The 14,699-nt window shown below is 34.5% G+C and overlaps 1 protein-coding gene across 2 annotated transcripts in view; it reads left to right on the top strand.

Moving 5' to 3' along the window:
• Positions 1-14,699, top strand: part of Cert1 (ceramide transporter 1) — a 110,188-nt gene that overhangs the window by 6,032 nt on the left and 89,457 nt on the right. For both annotated transcript variants that reach the window (XM_048441496.3, XM_048441497.3), the window contains exon 2: positions 336-470. In XM_048441496.3, the coding sequence (XP_048297453.1) occupies positions 336-470 (135 nt within the window). The remainder of the gene's footprint in view (positions 1-335; positions 471-14,699) is intronic.

Consider the following 14,699-nt stretch of genomic DNA (forward strand, 5'->3'; position numbering starts at 1 on the left):
ACGCATGCAGAACACTGTACATACAATAAATAAAATAAATCCTAAAAAATGATGATGAAGAAGGGAAGCTGAAAGTATGCAAAGATCGTGACAGAATTTTATAAATGTAGCAGAAAATGTTTTATTTTTTATTTCTTAGCTATTAAGCTAAAATTACTGAACGTCATTATATACAAGAAGCATCTCAATTTTTTATCACCTAATCTTTTTTATTGTTTATTGTAATTTTTAGAGCTTTTCAAAGTTTTGTGTTAATTTTTGGAATGCCTCAATTTCTAAAATACTGACTTTATTATTATTTTTTAACCTTTTCTTTTTCTTCTTCTCATCCCTAGTGGACAAACTATATTCATGGGTGGCAAGATCGTTGGGTAGTTTTGAAAAATAATACCCTGAGTTACTACAAATCTGAAGATGAGACAGAATATGGCTGCAGGGGATCCATCTGTCTTAGCAAGGCTGTAATCACAGTAAGTACCTTTCCCTACTCAATAGCTAATCAGAATTGTTCTCGGTGCATGTTTCAGAGCTATGAAATCCTTGCCCTATGCCCAGGAGTATACTACTGCATACTATAAGCATGAAGTTTTTATTCAGCTGTCATTTCAAACCAATTTAAGTGTTTCAGGAAAAAAGAGGTGGCAAGTTACTTCATAACTGGTGAGATTGGGACAATCCATAGGTTATTTTGAAAGTTTAAATGGGAAAATAATTATCCTTATTTAAATTGTTTATCAAAACAAAATATATTTATTATCTTTTTCATACAGATCTTATGTCATTATTTTCTTATGAAGTTGAGAATTCTGTTGTGTTAACTTTTTACATAATGTGTGGTCTGCAGTTCAGTTGCCCTAAAGTGGAATAAACACTTTTTTGTTTGTTTTTGTATTTCGAGACAGGGCTTCTCTGTGTGGTCCTGGCTGTCCTGGAGTTCAGTCTGTAGACCAGGTTGGCCTCAAACTCACAAAGATCCTCTTGCATCTGCCTCCTAAGTACTGGAACTAAAGGCGTTTTGCCACCACTCCTGGCTGGAATAAGCACTTTTGAATATACTTGAAAAACACTAGTTATAAACTCTTTCTGAATTTTCAGGTTTCCTAGAATAAATTTGAACTATGTCGCCTTCATTTAATTTTGAAACAGTACTTCACTTTTGTTTAGCCATCCTATGTTTGCATAGACACAACTCTCTTTTCCTACTGTATGTAATCCATGACTTAAATAATGTTAATATATAAATAATATGACATTATGTAAGAATAAGTAAATTGGCATAGACAGGTTTAGAAACCAACAATTGGCTTTTTAAGCATCTAACTCATTTATTGGAATCAAAGTGTGTTATTATAACACATTAAAAGGCTTATTGGTTGAGTGTGGTCAGCATGCCATAGATGTACTTAATCAAAAGCTAAAAAAAGAAAAATATTTGCTAAGGCAGGATAGTTAAATGGAAATTAGCTAAGGGAGTCAATAGTTTAAAATCTAAAAGCAGATATGCTAAGACAAAAGCCATTCACATTTTATTGATCTACTTGAAAGTCAAATTTTCTTATGATAAAATTACTTATAAAAGTAAAAGGTATTCTTGGAATTACTGTTACTATTTACATATTGTTTATGTTTTGCATATAAGACAAATCTTGCTGTGTTTTTTTATCTTTTTTGTATGTTATGCACATTACCCTCTTCTGTATTTAAGTTAGAAAATAAAATCTTAATTGAACATCAAATTAGTAAAACATGAATTGCTTGGAAGTATTAATATAAAACTACTACTGCCTTCTAGAGACAATTTTAAGGAAATATCTTGAATTAAAGTCTCAGAGTTTATTTTGATTGCTATGTGGTAAATAAGTTTTGACACTGTGTGTTTCTTTTGTCATTGTTTGTGTGGACAGAATGGTGAATGGAAATGTTCTTTATAATCTTAAAGATTCTCTCTATAACCTTTTTCTGCTCCCCTTCTTTTGCAAATTAATTGCAGTATTGATTATTAAAAATAGGAAAGATTTATATTTTATCTGTATTGTTTCCTAAGTAATAGTATTTCCATGGTGGATTTAAGTGTAGTTATCCTGTTTTGAACTGTAGACTCTACTAACTCTACATTTGGGTAATTTGGGTAAGAAATTTTAATAAACACATTTACTTTATCTGGTGGGAGGGAAACATAGTTCACTGCAGATATTTTGTTACAGTTGTATTTGTATACAAAACTTTCAGTATGTACATAATCAAAGGACTTGGTAGGAAAGTAAAGCAGTTTGAATACTTGAATAAGAGATTTAGATGTGGGCTAAGCAATAGTAAAAAAGATAGGAACTAGTAAAGTTGATCTGTAGATGCAGGAAAACATTCATTAATTCTGTGATTGTTTTGACTTCTAGTCTGTTGCTTCTGAATTCATGGTCTTTTAGCATGTTTTTCAAGGAAATTTCACAACAGAAATTAATACAATGAACTTTTCAGCATGAAATTTACAGATACTTGATTTTTAAAAAAAATACTAATGTTCTTTGTTAAAAAAGTATCCTTTGTTATTTTTAGACTTAATATGGATAATTGCCTCTATCACTTCCTCTCTGAAAATGGAGTAAATATTAACATTGAATTTATTGACATGGTGCTGTTATGAAATTGATGTGTGTGTGTGTATGTGTGTGTGTGTGTGTGTGTGTGTGATATTGAGAATTGAACCCAGAGCTTTAAGTGCTTTACCATTGAACTGTTTTCCGAGACCCCTTACATTTTTATTTCGTGACAGCGTCTCTCTAAGATACTCTGACAGGCTTTCAACTTGGAATCATCCTGCATCAGCCTTTGAATAGCTAGGATCACAAACCTGAGACACTAGGCATGTCTAAGAGTTGTGCTTCTACTGGAATGATTTTAACATTTATTTGTTGATAGATTTGTGTATGAACTTTTTACCTTGTTGTGGAACCTAATCCATTATTACTCTAATCCATTCCAGTTCTAATTTTGATGAGTCATCAATATAAAAATCTTGTTTTTTGGCTTTATGATACCTGGGTGAAATGATTTAAAGAAACAGTGTTTTACTTTTAAGGTAGACAGATTAAACGAATAGTACCCCTTCCCTTTGTGTATAGAATACATGGAGAAAGTTGAATTTCTCAGTTCATAAAGCTTAATAATTGCTTGCTTAAGACTCATCTTGTTGTATAAAACATCATAGGTTTGTTGTAATCAAGCAAATGTTTGCTAGACATGGTGGTACCGACCTGTAACCCAAGTGCTTAGTGTTGATACAAGAAATCTCTTTAGCTATGTGTTCAGCTTGACCACAGAACAAGACCCTGTTTTAAGCACACACACAATACACATGCACAAACAAACAAACATAGATGTTTATGGAGTGTTTAAACTTTTTTATTTGAAATTTTTTTTAAAAAAAGTAACCACACATCATGCTATTTAAAAGTTAGAGTAAATGCTTATCTTTTTTCATATTCCTGCATTCATGAAACACCCAAAGGTATGTTTTAGTGTTCTTCCTGAGACTTAGTGTGCTTAAACAAGCATGTTTTATAGTCTTCATTTTTATTTACACCTTAATAAACTTACTGTAATGCACTTGTTTTCTCTTAATGCTAAAGAGTCCACTGCTTGCTGTGGTACTCTTTCAAGAAAGCATTGCTGTCATTGTGGAAGCTTGGCTAAGGGAGGAATATCACTGAATTTGAGGCTTTTCTGGGCTAGTGATGAGTTCCAGGCTAGCTGAAGTGACGAGTTCGAGGCTAACTGAAGCTCAAAACAAGTCTCAAAAACAAAACAAAACTCACCAAGAGTTAAAAAAAAAAATGAAGTGTTGCTTTTATACTAAGTATCAAAGAAGTTAGGTTTGGGAAAAATGTTAAAATACTTGTCAGACTTTTAGATGAAAAAGGTGACTTACTATTCTAAATTTCTTATTTTATTCATTAGGTTTTATGACCTTATATCTTCTAAATCATTTATATTCTTCAAATTTCTTTTTTATATTTTTATTTTTTATGTATGAGAATTTTACCTACACCATGTGTGTACCTGGTGCCTGTGGAGGCAAAAAGTAGGTGCAGTATCCATCCCCTGTTACTTGAATTATAATTGTGAGTCGCTGTGTGGGTGCAGGAAACTGGACCGTGGTCCCCTGCAAGAGCATTTGGTGCTCTTGACCACTAGCCATCTCTCCGGCCCCTTCTTACAGTTTCTTACACATCTTCCCCACCGCTCCACCCATCCATTGCTGACTTGTAAAAGTTCTGTATAACCAAATGTTTGTTTTACTTGTTATATTTTCTTCATGTTGCTTCTTTTATAGCCTTTTTAAAATCTTATATAAATTTTATACTTTTGCACTAGGTGATCTTATTTAATATCTTGCTATATAGGTAGCTTCATTTTCATGTAGATTTGATAATTGAATTTTGACTATTGGTTCAAATTATTTTATATTCGAGAAAGACAGGAAATGTAGCTTATTATTTTCTCAGTTAACCAACCATGCATTTTAATACCATTACTACATTCTGCCTTGAAATTGCTAGTCTTAGTACATATTATAAAATGTCTTACAAATTTTTCTTAACATGTACATTTAGCATGTCTAAGCCTTCTTTTTATCATATTTAAAATTACTTTGATAATAGTTTACTAATAAATTCTTTAAACTGCTAATAATGTTTGTGAAGAGGAAAGATGTGAGGAGTTATTCATTTGTTTAGGAGATTTTGTTTGTATTTACTAAAATTAGAAGATGTTTTGTGAAATACAGAGATTCTTAGTATGATTAAGCCAATAATATCTTAAGAACTAGTGTATTTGTAATTTTGGACATTTTACTTATATACTAAATAACCTTTAGAACTTTAAATTACCAAGTGAATGAGATTTCCTTTTTTTAAAAAAAATCAGAGATTGGTTATAAGGACACATATTCAGTAATTTCATGTTTTATTATTTTTTTCAGAAAGAAACCTGAGAGGTAGTGAAATTGCTTGCAGCTGGAAATAAAAATAACATTAAAGACAAATAGCTCTCGGTTCAGTAGGAATTATAAGAGAAGTTGAAAGATATGGACAAAATTAAAGAGGTCAGGGCCAGCAAGATGGCCAGCAGGTAAAGGAGTAAAGGTGTTGTCTACAAAAGCCTAATGACCTGAGTTTGCTCCCTAGAACCCATTTAAATGTAAAAGTAGAAAGCCCAGCTTCACATAGTTGTCCTCTGACCTCCATATCGTATACCTGACATGTATGCCTACATGCAAATTAGTAAAGCTGCAAGTTTTTTTAATTTGAAAATTGAACAGGCTAATGAAGATATAAAAAAAAGATAAAACAAGGAAAGTAAATGCTGAAAATTGAGAACCATGAAAATAAGTTTAAAAGTACTACATTTAGAGTAGTTTGGTCTCAATTTTTTCTTTTCCTTTTTTGTTCTGTTTTTGTTTGAATATAGATTATTATTTACGTACTAAATTCTGATTACAGTTTTTCCTCCTCCAACTCTTCCCAGATCCTTACCCATCACCCTTTCTTTTTCATCAGAAAACAAAAAATATTTAAAATAGATGAATAAATAAAATTAGAAACAAAGATTTTAAAAAAAACCCACAACTAAATAGCCAAAGGGAACGTATAAAAAACACAGAGACACACCCAGAAATCCTATATACATATAAAATCGGTAACTATACTAAGTAAGCAAAAGTCCTATATGGTAAAAATATGCCCAGACAAATCATTATGGGAAAAAAAAAAAACATCTAAAACCATCCCTGGGTTTGTTTTGTGTTGGCCATGTACTGCTGAATATGGCACCTGACCTTAGGTGTGGTTCTTATACCCAGTAAGACTTATTGGAGAAAACTAATTTTTCATTTGGGAAAGGTTATCATTTGGAGATAGCTTCTAGGTTTAGGATGTACACTTGTGTTCCTTTTCAGTGTCTGAACCTAGTCTGTCTTAGATATTTGCAGGCCCTGAGCAGGCCGCCACTGTCTCTGGGAGTTTATGTGTGCATCAATCCTGTTGTATCTAGAAGACACTGTTTCCTTGGTGTTTCTCCATCCCCTCTGACTCTAAGGATAGTTTCTTCTCTACAGCTGGGTTTCTTGAACCCTGAAAAGGGAGGAATTTGATGGAGACATCCCATTTAGAACTGTGTTCCAAGGTCTCTCACTCTGCACATTGTCCAGTTGTGGGTCTTGGTATTTTTTCCCATCTACTAAAGAAGAAAGCCTCTCTGATGTGATAGTTGAATGAGATGTGGTTACTCTCACAACTTTTGTGCCACTATTGCACCAGTGTATCCTGCAGGTAGGTCACCATTATAAATCAAAGGGTTTGTAGCTGGGTAGGTGGTTACTTTTCTCCTCTGCACCATGAACACTAGTTAATAGGGGTGAAGACTGTAGGTAGGCACCAGCTCAACTTCTCTGTGTTAAATGGGTTATCAACTCTCTCTTTTTTTAAAAAAAAATATTTACTATGTATGTATATAGTGCCCCTCCTGCATGTATGCCTGAAGGCTAGAAGAAGGCATTAGATTTCATTACAAGTGGTTGTGAGCCACCATGTGGGTGCTGGGAATTGAACTCAGCACCTTTGCAAAAGCAGTTAGTGCTCTTAACCTCTGAGCCATCCCTCCAGCCTGTCAACTTTTTATTTTGAGTGTTCATTCTTTCTGTTATGAAGGAAAATCTGTTCCATGCTTCTTTGATTGTTTGCTGGCAATCATTAGCACTACATTTCCCCATTTTTATCTAAAATAAAAGAAGGCTATAACCTATATAAGAAAAACTATATATAATAAGTATGATAACTATGTACAATCAACAAGGTCTAGTTCATCGGCATTTGACAAATTCAGAGACAATACTCCATATCTGTCCAATCTTGGTGAGTCCAAAGTCTTGTACCTAATTTACTTTCTATCATAACTTGTTTTCTGCATCTGGTAAACAAGGAAAACTATAACTATCTAATCTTCAACTCTCTCAGAGTTCCAAGAAGGAAATAATATTAACTGAATAAGCAGGAAGTGTGAGCAAGCAACTTCCAAAAAATGTGAGAAATGACAGAAACAGCTGAGTGTCTGGACAGTCATGCACAGTTCCTCTGCAACATTTGGGCACCCATCTTTGATCTATAGGCCTAGCATATTCAACAGATCTTTCTGTGAAGCAGCATATTCTGAAGCGCTGTTCCCTCCTTGTCTTGACAATGTTTGGGCAGTCACTTTCTTTTGTGTCCTGCTTGCCCATTTAGGACAGCATACTGTCAGCGATTGAGGCAAGGCATTTTCATGCCCAGTGTCTTACTTTTGCCACAAAGAAAGTAAACTCTATGTGGAGTTTCTTCGATGCCCTTTATCTTTTCTGAAGTAGACCGGTGCTGCCAGGAGCAGACATGTCTCATTGTCATTAGGAGGGGGAAAGCCTATGTTATTTAAACATCTTAAATGCCATATTCTGTAGATCATTGAAATGTTTGAAGGTGACCTGTCTATCCAAAATATATATTTATTAGACTGTGAAAACATACCTAATGTGACTGTAAGTTCAACTATAATAGGTAATTAACTACTAACCTCCATTTCCTTATTATCCTAAGCAATTGGTAAAAAATTTCAAAGACTAGAAATTTGCATTACATTGTTAAATAAGATGTATAGATATAATACCTTGACCAAGATTAGAAACATATGTACAATATGTTTTAAAAAATTAATCTTAAGTTTGTATCAATATACAAAAGTCCAATCCAATGTAAAATCTTTAAAACTAGTAGCTTTTTAAAAGTAGATTCTTACCCTTTTATTCTATCATATCTGTATCCCTCTTTTTTTCTTCTCAAAACAAGAACATTGAGTCTAATTTCCTTTGTTTAGCTTTTTCCTAACCATTACCAGTAGCAGCTTGTAACCAGTCACCCTAAACAATGACAAATATCTATAACCTAAAGACCAGAAACCACCCACACCACCTCTTGGGAATGTGAACATTGTGTTCTTACATTTACTTCCTATTGTCTGAGGGCAACAGTATTTTTAGGGAGTCCTGAAAAGTAAAATTTGGATTAACTATCAAGTCCTGGGAGAGGTAGCTGTATCATTTGTTGTCCAGTCTCTACATAATGGGAAAGTGCAGGACTTGTCTCAAGTCCTGGCTAGAATAGTCTGTTAGGCTGGATCATCTCAGCTAACCACCTTGAAATTGTTCTGAGCAGTTTGCAGTACAAAATCGGTCTTTAATTGGTGTTTTCCAGCTTAGTGGTGTTACAGTAGGGAGGAGTTACTATTGTGGGGCTCCATCCTCCCTTTGGAAACTTCAAAAATCACTGTAAGGCGTGCTCATGGTTCACTGTAGAAAACTGATAAGAGACTCAAACCTGAAATCATGTGCAAGAAGATGGATGAAACCGTTTTCTAGAATTAGTTAGTACTCCATATGACCATTAATATGACAAAAAGTTTGATATATATATATATATGTATTAATCTTATAAATATTATACCTTAAGTAAAGGTATTAAAGAGTCAATATTTTTATATGAGATTAGTGGCAATATAATATTCCTTAAATGTTAGTTTTTCTTCTGTCCCATATCAAGTGGCTCTTCTGACATGAGAGAGAGATTTTGGATTTCACTTTAATAAGCATTTAATAAGGCTTAATGAGGTTTAATAAGCATTTAATAAGGTTTAGAAAAGGAGAGAACCACACTCTCATTTCAAAGCCAGATTTAATCTTTAATTGCACTGGGACTACAAAAAGACTATTTGCATTATATGTCTGTAGAGAATAGCCGATTCAAATATTTGGGCCGATTTATGAAATTTTATCCTGTTGAAAGTGTGATATACCAATAGGCCAGTTTAATCCTTTTCTTGAGACTTTTTTTGTCTGGGTGATTTGTCCTTTTTCTTCAGATGCTTCCTTTGTCCAGTGGTCTAGGAATTCCTTAGTTGGATACCTTTATTCTCCTGAAAAGACAGGAAAAAAGAAAAGAAAAGAAAAACCCTTCTCCAACCCAAATTTGGAGAGATTCTCTTTTGGCAACTTATATCTGATCAAATGAAAAACATTCGTTAGTTTTTATAGGTTAGTTTAGATTAAATGGCCATGGTGCTTAATGAACTATTATCTCTTTCTAATTAAAGGGTGTTTCTTGTTCAAATTGAATCTTTATCAATTTTGATGGTATTCATAGCTTTTCTTCTCCTGTGGAAACAAAAGCAAAACCCTTTGCCCAACATAATACATGTCCTGGTTTTTATTCTGAGGTCAGCACATCTTTAAAGTATATTGGTTGGTTTAATCTGTAGGTTTTTTTTTCTACTATGCAGTCTCTCTCCACAGCTGTTGTTCCTCTCTCATTAGCATTTGGAAAATTCAAAGTTAATAAAACATTATGCTGTCTGTTTCTGGGGGTATTTATCATCCCTTTCTGTTAATTTAATGTATCCTTTAGAGTTCAATTTGATCTTTCTATAACTGCCTGCCCTATAGGATTATATAGAATACAGGTAATGTGTTTTATATTATAATGAGCAAAAGACTCTGGAGCACTGTCTGTCTTTATTTGTGCAGGTATACCCATAATGGCCATAATTTCTAGCAAATGTGTGATTACTGAATCAGCCTTTTCCAAACTCAAAGCAGTTGCCCATTCTAAACCTGAATAGGAGGTATCAATGGTGCGATGTACATATTTTAATTTTCCAAATTCTATAAAATGGAACACATCCAGGTTTCATTTCTTTGAGTACCATTTGGGTTACTTTCTGCAGGTAGTGGTGTGCAGGTGCATAATGAACAAGTAGGATATTTCCTTATAATATCTTTGACTTGTTGCCATGTGGTGGAAAACTCTTTTTATTTTAAACCTTTGAAATTGACATGATCTTTTTAATGAAATTCTGAGGCCTTCAGCACATTTGCAATCAATAATTGATCAATTTCTGTATTACCTTGTGCAAAAAGACCTGGCAGACCTACCTGTATGGGATCAGATGTGTGTTATATATATGGGATGATTCATTTTCCTGATTATATCTTATAATTGAATAAATAATAAAGTCAACTCTGTGTCATCTGGTATAAATTCGGCAGTTTCATTATGCAAAACAATTCTTTCTGTATATTGCGAATCTGTAACTATGTGGAAAAATTCTTTAAAATCCCTTAGTACCATGAGAATAGCATATAATTCTGCCTTCGGGCAGAATCATAAGGACTTTGATCCATTTTAAATTTTCTGGTTTGTAACTTGCCTTTTCTGATTTACTTGTATAAATTTTGTGATTTGTAACTTGCCCTTCCTGATTTATTTGTATCAGTATGGAATGTAGAGGGTCCAGTTATTGGTGTGTGCCATACAATGTGAGGAAATATTCAGTTAGTTCTCTTTATAAGTTGAATTCTCTTGCTTCTGAAATAGTTGTTAATTTCTTCAAAAAAAATTACTACAAGCTCTTTGCCAGGGTTCACTTTTTCCCCATAATTTGTCAATTTCATCATTAGTAAAAAGTACTATAATTTCTGCTATGTCTATTCTTGCTAATTGATGAAGTTTCAATTTTCCTTTTAGAATTAACTCAGAGACCTTTTCCACATTTTTTAAAAAATTTTTCGTTTGGTTTGTGTGGTAAAAAAATTCATTCTGACTGGGTGGTGGCACATACCTTTAATCCCGCACTCAGGAGGCAGAGACAGATGGATCTCTGTGAGTTCAAGGCCAGCCTGGTCTATAAGAGCTAGGTACAGAACAGGCTCCAAAGCTACAGAGAAATGCTTTCTCGAAAAAAAAAAAATTTATCGTCCCTCTGCATTCAAATTCCTGTATGGGAATGTTTTTAGGGTAATATGACCAGAATGCAGTTAAGATTTAACTACCCTTCAGTTCTGTAGGTCACTTGGAAACTGGTTGGCCCTGGATTCTCCTAAGGGGTCATTAGGAGTGCTCTTGGTAACAGTCCTGTGGTAATGTGAGCACTGGCTGTTCAAGTGCCTTGTCCTCACCTTGCTTTATCATTAGAGTTTGTACCAAGGGATCCTTACCCCCTGCAAAATACCATGACACTGACTCATCTGACTCAAAGCAGTTTTTATCTTAACTGGCCTTTCTGTGTTCATGGGCTGTGCTTTCTGGATTGATGCCGTCAATGTTTTGATAGAGTCATTGGAAGTGCACACAAAACATCTCACTTAAAAATAACTAAATTTCTTTTTAACCCTTGTAGCAAAATGGAGTTGTGGATTTAAGTACAACTCCTTCATAGTCTTACTTGTTCAGGCACTATTTTCCCACTACAGATTGACTAGGCCTTCCTGGAGGGCTACAGGTAGTGGATTGTGGTTGTGCCATTTCCTCAGAACTTTCAAAACTATAAGCTGCTATGTGAGTCAGCAAGTGAAGTCTGCCCCATACCAATATTGTAGGGATGTGACTTTTGTGACCCTCTTGGTCCTTAAAATGTTTCTCTCCAGAGCTGACATAGAAAAAAAGACAGAGTTTGGATAAGATCACAAGCAGATGATATAGGCCTGGCCATGCTGGTTTCTTTATGGTGAATAGGGATCATGTTTTAAATCTTCCCCTCTCCCCCCCCCCTTTTTTTTTTTTTGCTAGAGTTTATATTGCTGAATTTTTCTTTTTCCCTGCTTGCTATCCTGTTATGGTGTTGAAACTAAACCCATGGAGAACTTAACCCTTTTTTTTAAAATTTTATCTTGTTGCCTACTCAGTTCTGTGCCAAGGAAACAACTAACTCCCCCAATGTTTCACATCTTCTCTATTGTTGGCAGAGCAGGGAGATGCATTGAGCAGTCCCAGTGAGCATTTCTCCCTTCTCCCCGGGACCTGACAGAAACCTTTTATCTGAATTTAGCACCAGTAGTTAAATGCATGTGAGTGTGTGTATGCAAGTATTAAGCAGTTATAGTTGCCCTTTGTTCTGACTTAATGGTGATTTGACTCTGTACAAGTTACTTGTGACAAAATAATAAGTTTGCTCCTGTGACTTTATCAAGTGTGTGAATAAGTAAAGATTGGTACAGGAAAAAAAATTCGAATCTACACAATTCACATACGCCTTCTGTAATTTCTCTGCAATCAAAGCCAATTCTCTCTCAGCTTCAGCTGATAACTCCCTGGGACTATTTAAGTCCTTGTCACCATCTAAGGTTTTAAATTAATCAGTTCATAAGGTTTTATCCCAATAGTGGGCCATAGATGGAAAATGTTTCCTAACAGTCTTTGAAAGTCATTAAGAGTCTATAATTGATCCCTTCTAATTTGCACATTTTAGCATCTAATCTTTTCTAAATTTATTTTACAGCCTAAATCATTAATAGACTCTCCTCTTTGTATTTTTTTGAGGAGCAATTTTTAATCCCTAATAAGGCAAAACTTTCAACTTCAAACATTTTTTTCTAAAGTATCTAGATTTGAATCAGGTAGCAAAATGTTGTCCAGGTAATAATTACCTTATTAACAGCTCATAGCTCTGTTACCAGTCTTCATTTTTAAGATTTCTTTTTAACAACAAATATAGGAAAGTTCCAAGGGCTGGTTGATTCTTCAATATGCTGAGCATCTAGTTGCCCCTATACCAGCTGTTCTAAAGTCTGCAGTTTCTCTGTTGTTAAAGGCCATTGCTTAACCCATACAGGTTTGTCTGTCAACCATTTTAAAGGTAGGGCTGTTGTTGCCTTTGAAATAGCAGCAGCTGTTGTACCCTATTCTTGTACAATCTGAGTGGTCAGTGACTGTTTTTTATAATACCTTGTAATATTTTCCCCAGAAACAAAAATTAATTTATGGTTTGTTTCTAAGATCAGGGGAATGTTTATCTGAGTATTCCATTTCTGTAACAAATTACTTCCGCAAAAATTCATTGCTGTGTTAGCCACATATTGTTTTAATATCCTTTCTGTCCTTCTGGCCCTATACATTCGAGCCATCTTGTTTTACATCCATACCTGACTTTAAGACTACCATAACTTACATGACAACATCATTTATTATTCATATTTTTAATTTTGGTCTTTGTTCATTTATAGAAATTTTCCAAAATACCCACTTTATGGATTCTCCTGAATTTTTTGTTCTTTCTTCTGTAGCTGTTCTATCTCTAGAGCAGTATAGTTTCTTATAATAAGCATTAGTTTCTTTAATTGCTCTTGGAAGGAGTTTCCTCTATGATGGCAATAAACAACTGAACTAGATTTGGCATAGGGACCTGGGAAAGACCCCTCATGGAGTTTCCCAACAGAAAAGGATTCTCTTGAATATACCTTGGTGACCTACATTCATTAGTTAAATGCCTGCCTTTGCGACACCTTTCACATAATCCAGAAAGGGAGGACACATTTTGAATGGATTATTCTTAGAAAAAAAAAACATTGTTTCTAGGAGTGTTCTGTCTTCAGTCCCCTTAAAGTGACTTTATTTGCCACAATTATAATGTTTAACTTTTCAGTTTTTCCTCAAACCTCTGGAAATCACCTCTCCTATCCATACATCATCATGGTGATGAGATTCAATATTAATTGCATCTTGAATCTGTTCTTCCAAAGGTGCTGACCTTGCCTTTAATGACCTAATTATCCTTTTGCTTAGAGAATTGGCATTTTCAAAAGTCAGAGATTCAATTATTATTTGTCTAGCTTCTGAATTTGGTATCATTCTATTTACTGCTAAAGTCAATGTTGGTAAGAAATCTATGAAGGCTTCTTTGGGCCATGTATAACTTTAGCAAAAGACTCAATTTTCTCTCCTATTTCTCCAGTTCTGTCCCAAGCATTTAAAGCTGCTGTTTGTCATAAATCCAAGGTGTGGTCATCATATCCAGCTTGCCTTTCTATGGTAATATATTCTCTAGGGATTTGATCTTGGGAGATTTCCCTACCTCTAGCTTTATTCCTTTGTTCAATAATCCTAGCCTCTTCTCTGAACCAGGTACTCTGTTGTATTGGTGAACCAGGCTCTAAAACACCTGTAACCAATTTCATCCAGTCTTTAGGGATAAAACTATGACAAACTGACCACAAGTTTAACATTTGCTTCACAGAAGGTGAATGCATGCCATGGAGACTGTTGCTGCCTTGAATTTCCTTAAATCTAACATTGGCACAGAAGTCGAGTTAGCTATAACAGAGACTCTGCCATTTGGCTTTTTCTGTAAGGTTACTGGATATATTAAGGTTGGTAGTTTGAAAACCTTGGTCGTTCCTCTCTATTCTTATAATGAAAGGTTGAAATTGGTTCTTCATTAATGTCCATTGTCTGGATTTCAATGTCTCTGTGATCTGTTTTATTAGATTGTTTTAAGGCCTGTAGCTTAGCACTCAGATTAACCATCTTTTTAGAAATAAGACAAAAATGTAAAGCTGATAATATTTATAATTGTCATTATATAAATCTCATCTCAATTAGATGTCCTCTCTTTTTTTTCTTTTTAAAGTAATTTTATTAAATTATAAAAGTTTCCATTTACGCCCCTCTTCCCAACATCCTCCCACTCCCCCCCCCCTCCTCCCTCTTTGTCCCTAAGGGCAGTCAGGGTTTCCTGCCCTGTGGGAAGTTCAAGTTCCTCCCCCCTCCCTCCAGTTCCATGAAGGTGAGTATCCAAACAGACTGGATCCCAAAAATCCAGTATATGCAGAGGAAACTAGTCCCAGTGTC

Source organism: Myodes glareolus, chromosome 15, assembly GCF_982192425.1.
Source record: "Myodes glareolus chromosome 15, mMyoGla1.1, whole genome shotgun sequence".
NCBI classification, from domain to species: domain Eukaryota; kingdom Metazoa; phylum Chordata; class Mammalia; order Rodentia; family Cricetidae; genus Myodes; species Myodes glareolus.